The sequence below is a fragment of the Anguilla anguilla genome, chromosome 4 (assembly GCF_013347855.1).
Source record: "Anguilla anguilla isolate fAngAng1 chromosome 4, fAngAng1.pri, whole genome shotgun sequence".
NCBI classification, from domain to species: Eukaryota; Metazoa; Chordata; class Actinopteri; order Anguilliformes; family Anguillidae; genus Anguilla; species Anguilla anguilla.
In genome coordinates this window covers 21,040,263-21,048,562 of record NC_049204.1, presented here as the reverse complement: position 1 = coordinate 21,048,562, position 8,300 = coordinate 21,040,263, and the positions used below count along the sequence as shown (strand labels likewise).

General features: G+C 42.8%; 2 protein-coding genes across 9 annotated transcripts in view; one reads left to right on the top strand and one right to left on the bottom strand.

Annotated features, from left to right (window-relative positions):
* The window catches only part of patj (PATJ crumbs cell polarity complex component), a 109,717-nt gene extending 106,652 nt beyond the window's left edge, over positions 1-3,065 (top strand). For all 8 annotated transcript variants that reach the window (XM_035412294.1, XM_035412296.1, XM_035412297.1 and 5 more), the window contains one exon: positions 1-3,065. This exon is cut by the window's left edge and continues 233 nt beyond it. The gene's annotated coding sequence lies outside the window, so the exon portion shown is untranslated.
* A 476-nt stretch (positions 3,066-3,541) lies between these two features.
* On the bottom strand, positions 3,542-7,799 carry pdzk1ip1 (PDZK1 interacting protein 1). The gene is made up of 4 exons (XM_035412913.1): positions 7,505-7,799; positions 6,497-6,611; positions 5,277-5,366; positions 3,542-4,323 (listed from the first exon to the last, which is right to left on the bottom strand). Exons 1-4 carry the CDS (start codon positions 7,566-7,568, stop codon positions 4,251-4,253), a joined length of 342 nt encoding a protein of 113 aa, XP_035268804.1. The 5' UTR covers positions 7,569-7,799; the 3' UTR covers positions 3,542-4,250.
* Positions 7,800-8,300: the final 501 nt, after the last annotated feature.

The window sequence follows — 8,300 nt, the reverse complement described above, 5'->3', positions numbered from 1 at the left end:
AGGGACAGCAGCACCCAACTGCTCATCCTTATCTGTCCACTCTAGCAAGGGCTTCTGGAGGACCTCAAACATTTAGGGATTGGGGTTCACCTGGGGGGTGGGGGGGTGGGGGGTTTGATGCCACATTGGGACAGTAGGATCCTTAAACAAAAAGTGTTGTCTCGCGCTTCGACCACACTGGCCCTGCAGGTGGCGCTGTTGTGCTGGGACTAGGTGGCCGGAGGGGGCTGATGACAGTGGCAGTGCCGCGGCCCTGTTCCGTCCCCTGTCCCAGCGCCCTCGCCTCTCCCCTTGGTTTGTGCTGATTCACGGCGGCGCGGTTTGACTCATTACAAAACCAAGGGAATCGGAGAGGGAACCTTAGTCCAGCCCTCTCAGCCCTGTCTTAATATCCTGGCTCCTCCCACTTCCGAGTACCGCAGTGCGTTAACATGGAGCCTGCTGCTCTCTGGCCTCTGACACCCGGCGAAGACGCAGGAAACCAGCGAGTGCGGGAACTGTCCTTCCCTTAACAGCTGAGCACTTCCTGTACAGTGCTGGAGCGTGTCACGTGAGTGCTGCTAGGCGGCTCCAGGACTGTAGTGAGCGATGTCACCGATCACAAGAGGTGCCCCTGCAGCTTGAGGGAGGGGTTTTGCAGTCAACGTCACCCAGTCACGTTCTGGAGGAGAGGAGTTGCCCACACACAGTACCTCCAAATCAGCTGATCCCTTTAAGCACATGACGGTCCACACATTCGCGTGCTCTTGTTGTAGCATCTCCTGTTTAGATGAGGGGTGTTTTTAACGCATTCCAGCTCTCAAACCAGTGTGTTCAACTGTTTTGTGTCCGTTTCGTGGTCTGGGGATGAGTGTGGCCAGAGACCTGAGTTATGAATATAGCAGATATGACCAGATATTCTGATAATGTTTGCCATGCAGCAAAAGGCCTGTGCCTGAGTTATTTTTGTCCACATGTGAACTGAAGACAGGTAGATGGACATGGATTAACTGGTAGAAACGTTTGTACTGAAAGGCATTGATGCAACAACGTGTTTCAAATGCGAAACGACGCTACAAGTGGATATTTTTATGTATGCAAAATATCTCGACTGCCTGTGCTCTGTTGCCAGTCTATTTCCGGCAGTCCTCTCTATCCATTTACAAGGTCAAATGTTTAGTATGGTAACGCACTTGAGCCCTCGACATAAGACTCTCATAACACTGTCATAAACATAACAGATGTCACACGATGGCATAACGGATGACATCAGCTTATGTCAAATGACAAAACTTTTTTAAAATCTGCAAATGTCTGTAACATCTGTTATAACATTTACTTATAAAAGTGATGAACTGTCATGTTATTTCATCTTGCAATAGCTGTTATGTCATGTGTATGACTGTGTTGTCTGCCTCATGTCAAAGGGCTCAAGTAAAGTGTTGGCTTCTGTAATAGTCAAGAAAACCCATGGCCACTTCCAAATATCTCTGCTAAGAAAACATCAATGTATAGCATAGCACCATTAACTTATAAAGTAAGGTGTGGCAGGTTGATTTTGTGAGTTGTTTGTTTAGAGCACATCTGGCAATATCCACATCAAAATATTAATATCGCGTCAAGTTGAATGGGTGTTGTCTTTTTAATGTCTCTCAGTATATCGATGCATTGGGAAACGTGAGTGTAGCACAGTTAGGGGTACATATATTTTTTATCTGGGTGAGCTGTGGATCTCAGGATGTGTTCAGTCACTTTAGAAGGTTTGAAATTCCCTTTTCTCAGCTTGTCTGCACACACTTTGTTCATAACTATTGACTATTTCTGTTGAGTCAGTTAATTCGAAAAGGGCCTTTAGCATTTCCGCACAGAACAAGCAGTCAGTTTTAAGAATGGGCAGGAGGAGCAAATGCTGTTTTTAAATTTAATTTTCCAGTGACCACTGAGACTGCCATTTTATTTCAATACGTAAGTGTAAATTAGTCTATTTCACCTTAACGTTGAGTCGCAAAAACTTTTTAAAGGCTGGTTGTTAGTATTAACATTTAATAATATTGTAGCTATAGGGAAGTCCAATACTTTTCACTTGTTTTATTTTCTAAATGTGTAATTTATTTCTTTCATCATGTCGAGCATGTCGTAATCATTTCATCTGCTGTTTTTATTCTTTCGTGTGGGTTTGTTGGGCGCGTTACGCGCCCACCCGGCGTTCGGTTCTGTGCATCTCGCCGCCGCTGACAATGACAGGAAATCCTGTCCCCGAGGTGACTGGACAGTCATGTCGCGCTGACCCGCGATTGCACACAGGAAGAGGCGCTGGTTCCACCGACTGCCGTTTGGATTTCGCGGTCGTTACGCTCGAGTAACCTGCACAACGACTGCAGCAGAAACACGTCGCAGAACTCAACTGCACCCATATAATAAAGACTGTAAAGACCCTGTATGATCCCCATCGCGAATAAGACATGCCTTTTTGTGTACGTGTCTCTGTAGTGCCTCGTGTTTAATTACATATCACCGTGCCATGGAAAGCTTCAACTCCGTAGGCAGCAAGTGAATACTTCACCTGCAAGCAGTCTTGTCACAACCCCAAGTGCCGTGGGTGTCTAGTTAAATTTCCTTTAACATTACGTTGGTCTTACGGTTGAGCCTCTTTTTTTACGCGTCCATTTGTTTTTCGGGCAGCAGTAGCCTCGCCAGTCTCGTTCTCTCACATTAGTAGCCAGGTTTACTTTTGCTGGGATTCTTTGACGGCCGACATATCGGTGTTTTAGATTTGTGTGCCTGACCCAGTTTTCTCTGGTGGTGTGTGTTCGCCTTCTTGTTTTGTAATGAGGAAAGAGAACAGCATGTCCTGATCTTGGTCTTAAGAGCTGTAAACTGAATCCTGTAACCCAGAATACAGCATTTCAAGCCACATTATTACTGACAGCTAGTCCCATGTAGTGCCATTGAAATATATTTATATTGTCATATGTCATTGATTGATGTAAGATATGTTTTCAGATCCAAAGAAATTAAAATACATATATTAGATATATAATGACAAATGAATGGAGCTGTAATAAAAAATATATGTGAATATTAAATATTTTGTCTTATTTTATTTTTTTTGAAGGGAGTGCTTTTGTCCTAATTTGCATTGGTGTGCCAAGTTCCTTATTGTGTAATTTTATACTTGTACTTCTAGTAAATGCAGCCATGGAGACTACAACATTCATTATCAGAAAGTTCTGAAAGCCTACAGGAAGTTAGTTTTGTGCGTGCCGGTGAACTTTCAGAATTAATCTGTCAGCATTTCAGACATGGGACAGGAGAATGTCCTGGCCAGAGAATGTATGCGACAATATTTGAAATTCCTAACTGTTGAATGGTTGAACGCTGAAAAGAAGTCTGATGTGCTGTCAGTTTAGGTATTATTCCTAAATACCACTCCACACAACCTTTCCATGTAAAATTGTAATCATTAAATCACATTTCAGACCTTGAACTTTTGTGGAAAGGTTTCACATTAGTCAGCAGAGACATTCTTTGCCTGCAAAGACAGCAGAACCACACAGAGGGCTTTCATTTCAGTTAACATCTTTATTGCCTTGTCTTTGAGGAAATTTACAAGTGCAAGCGTATGATATAAAAAGCACACAACAATTCTATTTTTCATTTACCTTATCAGTTAAAGTACGGAAAACAGTGAATTCAGATTCATGTAAAAGTTTACATTAGACAAATATTTGGCTTCTGAATGTGAAACAAATGTACCTGTGAAACAGCAGGAATGCTTTTCATAGTAAAGATACGATATTGACTTCTGCTGATAATATAAAAGTAATCGATGATTGCGTGTGAACAAGCAGAAATGCAAACAATTAATACAAAATTGAAGCTCAGTAATGAAATATGAAAATCCTTTCAGCAGAATTCTGTAAACTGTGAGTGGTTTAGAGTGCTCAGTAACTATGGTGCGTTCATGCTACGGATGTTATTCTACAGATGTTGATTTGATTTAACTAATTTCTAGATTTGATCATCCATCAGTTTCATCAAGCTATGTTTCTCTCTGTCCTGATCCATTGACCTCCAGAAGTGGATGCATCTTGTTGTTGAGAAGGTTGGCGGTAAAAACCCGGAATGTTCTGCGACATTTACCGAAGGGGCTGGTCAGTATTTTTGTCGGAGTGTATTTGGGTTTGGAGTGATCTAAATGTCAGCATGCGTGAGCTGAAAGGAGAGGTGTGCAGGAGAATAACGAGGGTTTTTTGTTGGTGTGACGTCGATCACATGACTGTGATCCTCTCTTCAGCGTTCTGGATGGCCATGTTCTCATAGGCATTCTCGTGCTCACTGGTCCTGTAAGACACACATACAGAGACTTAGAGAGATGTGGTGCAATTCCATATGTTTATTAGCATGTTTACAGACAGAAGTGGTTTGACTAACCTTACGTGGACTTTCCCTTAAAAACATCACCCCCTTTTGTCTACCACTGATCACAGTGGCCACTTAAGTGAGTAGATTTTGTGCATGTGTGGAATTAAGCAACATACATGTTCTGTTATGTATGTTGCTTAATAAGTTTACCATTTCTATGTGGTAATTTGTGGATTTGTTTCAGGAAGAACCTTGGAAAAAAAAATCACACACATAAACGCACTATTTTAATTCTCATCACTGCCAGCTTGCCACATACTGTAACTAAATGGTAAATGGACTGCATTTATATAGCACTTTTTATCCAAAGCATTTTACAATTGATGCCTCTAATTCACCCATTCACACACACACTCACCAACGGTGAAAGGCTGCCATGCAAGGTACCAGTCAGCTCATTGGGAGAAATTAGGGGTTAGGTGTCTTGCTCAGGGACACTTCAACACGCCCAGGGTGGGGGAATCGATCGGGCAACCCTCCGACTGCCAGACAAACACTCTTACCTCCTGAGCTATGTCGCCCCTATAACTAGACTGTGTAGCAGCAGTATTCCATCACAAATTAAAAAGAACCCTTCGTTGTGTTCGCACACTAATGAATCCCATGTGTAGTTATTTTTGTCCTCTTCGGTTTCTGAAAGAGAGTTCTAAAGCTAGACTAAACAAAAGCAAGCATGAAGACCTTTATGCTTGAACACTTTAGCTGCTCTCTGCTGCCCACAGTTAACTGTTGACATGTAGAAATGAGGCTCAGTTCAACTGTGACACCGTGATCTTCAGTTAAGTCTACCTGACAAAATTTTTGAACCATTCTGAGCCAACATGATACAGATCAAGTAGAGCTTAGAGCTTTCATAGAGAGCAGAGGATTACCTGACCATATCCAGAGCTGTATCGTAGTGTGTTCCATTCTTCATAGTGTAGTCTTCATCGGTCTTCACTGGCACTGCCTTTGACTCTTCCCTAAATAAGGGGGGTATTGGAACAAAAAGAAAGGCATTCTAATGTACTCTTTTAAAGCTCTACATTTTGTCTTCCTAGTTGTGTCCAGATAAATAACCTGTTTGTTTTGCACGGATATGTATAATTAAATCCTGACCATGCTAGTGTTGACTGTGGCTGGGAGGTACTGCAAGGTTTTGTAATTTTCAGTGGAGGGTGGGATTCAGTTTCTAGGGAGTTCTTCACCTTGTCTCGCATTAGGGAATCCTCTGGTCAGGCAGGCACTTGCAGTTCGCTTTCACCAGTTGGTTAAAAACTGCTGTCCTCTAATGCGTTGACTTATAACATGGCTCAATCAATAACTGACAAGTTCCCCTCCAACAGAAATAGCTGGCCCATTGCTAATTAGGTACAACCATGTGCATCCAGATAAACAAGGCCAACCAGCCATGACTTCTGTTCACTGCATAGCCCAGCAGTGAAGTGCAGTTACTTTGCCAGGAGATCGTAACTGGAATGGGAGTCACACGTTGTAAGGAGTGCCCAGTCAGCCTGAAGCGTCACTACTGAGCGATGAGGCAGGGAGTACCCAGCAAGATGGACTCTCCCTCCCTCCCTCCTTGGGTGAGTCTGTGTCACCCTGCAGGACTGCTGACAACAGTCACCAATGGCTTTGTAAGGAATCAATTGGCACTAAAGGCCATGTCTAGGTATTGCCCAATTAAATAATAAATATTATGTGATGGAGAGCCGAGTCATTTCCTGTTTTTCAGGTGCTCTGAAGTTCTGTGTTCCATAAATGCAATGGCTGGTTCGTGATATGATATGATATGACCTGTAGTTCCAGTCATAGTGGGTTGTTGAATGAAGCGTACAGCCGAACCATAAGGCCATCAAGACCGGACTGGAGGATCACACGGCAGGACCGGTGAGTCATCCCTCTTGTTAATCCATCAAAAGCACTTTCTCTTTGCTAGTGACTGCTTGAGCTGATATTAAATATACGGGCACCTGGAGAAGTAAAGTGGTGTTGATATCCTATCCAGACAAATCATTTAGTGATGTCATAATGCCTTGAGATGGAGAGAACCCTTGAAACCTGAAGCGCCACAGCTGTCTCCTGCTGTGATAGATACGTGTTGTACGTTTACCTGGAGTTTTCACACCACGCCCTGTTGACCAGGAAGGCAACAAAGACCAGGAAAAGGAACACCACCACCGCGATGATGCCAGTAAGCCAGTTCGGTAACGCTCGTACAGCTGCCTCTGCAGATCAATCATTCAAAAGAGAACTCAATGTATTTTATATTGTATATTGCACATGGTTTCCCATTTGTGTAGTATTGGCTTACAGATTTATGTTTATTTTCATGAATCCATAACATTGGTTTTCTCTAGTATGCTGCCTGCAGTCCATTTAATTTCCTTATTGCCCTCACACTGGGCTAAATGACTGCAGCAATGCTAGTAAAGATGGTTGCGCAGTTAAATTCATGAATTGTTTTTTGTGTTTTACTGCGGATGATCCTCGGCTGACCTGAACGTCATGCTTTATTAAAACTAATACACACGGTACCCCCAATATGTGGGTTTGCTCACTCCCGAGATTGTGGGATAGAAAATGGCATCAATGAAGTGGTTCATAATGAGCATTGGTTTATGAGACTGATCGTTTATCCCACTGTTGTCCTGGAGAGAAAAGTAAACCTGCCGTGTCCTTTTCTTGTGTTGACCTGGTATTTAGTTAACCATTTCCTTCTTCAGGGTCTGCCAGCTAAAGATTGTTCAAACAAGTCATACATGTACCCAAGATAAAACAGCCAGTTCCATAGTCTCTTTCTCACTCAAAACAAGACCAGGTCAAAACCTAGTATATGGCTGGACCTAACACACGTGATCCGGCCGACCAATGGTGTAACTTCATCAGTCACTCAGTCACTCAGTCACAGACATTCGCGTTTGTAGGGCTGTTGCGGTCCAGCCAAAAATAAAGAGAAAAATCATGAACAACTGCACTAATTATCTGTAAATGGTACACATTTTGTAGAATGTGCAGTAATTTGATCAAAATATAAGAACAACAGTCAAATGATTTATGTCCCAGGATTTTCAGGACTACAACAATCTTGGAAAAATAGAACTTTGTGCGTTTCTCTTACCTTGAGCGGAAACTGTCTTCACTGTAAGCAGGAGCCAGAAAAATGCGATAGCAACTTTCTTCATTGTTGCTCAAGGTTTTTAAGAGACAAGAATCAGCCTTAATGGGGCAAGCAGGTTCGCATGTGCGGTGAACAGCCCACTCTGAGGCTAATGTCAGTCCTTATGTACTGCGAGCAGCCTGTTCTGAGGCTGATCAACGCTGGTCCGTATGTACTGCGAGCAGCCCACACTGAGGGTAATAGTTACTGCTTGTGACTGGAACAACAACCCTATTTTCAAAAAGATTCCCCTCGAACTGCCTGCCCAGATATACACATAAACACACCCAGTTTCCTGGTCAATGATTGACCACACAGCTCAGTCTGAGAGTGAATGCTGTGCCTGCACACAGACCTAAGCAAACATAAGCGTTGAATTAAGGGATGTGGATCATCTTCAATACACAGGTTTCATTTGTTTATTCCATCACGTGTAGCTGTTAAAGGATTAGTCTCAGACAATTGCAGCTGAATTTGTAGGTTGCTGGGTTGTTGCCAACAGTATCCACATCATGCATAATTCATTAACCTATCAGATATGCAATTTGCTGTTCTGTATTGTGTGGAGAAAGTGTATTCATTTTGAAAAGGTTGACACTGGCACATTCCAGCATCCTGTGTTTATGAAGAATAGTTTTCTTTCTCACAGAATAACCCGAAAACACTTGACTGATCAAGTATATTAGAGCCAACTATGGTGGATGTGTAATGAGGAATCAAACTTGCAGTGAGGGACTTTGGCTTGTGAGTGTAAATA

Coding starts and splice junctions, on each gene's coding strand:
- pdzk1ip1 (XM_035412913.1), bottom strand. CDS start 7,568: ATGAAGAAAGTTGCTATCGCATTTTTCTGGCTCCTGCTTACAGTGAAG. Junction 6,612..7,504: donor GAAGACAGTTTCCGCTCAAG/GTAAGAGAAACG, acceptor ATTGATCTGCAG/AGGCAGCTGTACGAGCGTTA. Junction 4,324..5,276: donor ACAGCTCTGGATATGGTCAG/GTAATCCTCTGC, acceptor TGTGTCTTACAG/GACCAGTGAGCACGAGAATG.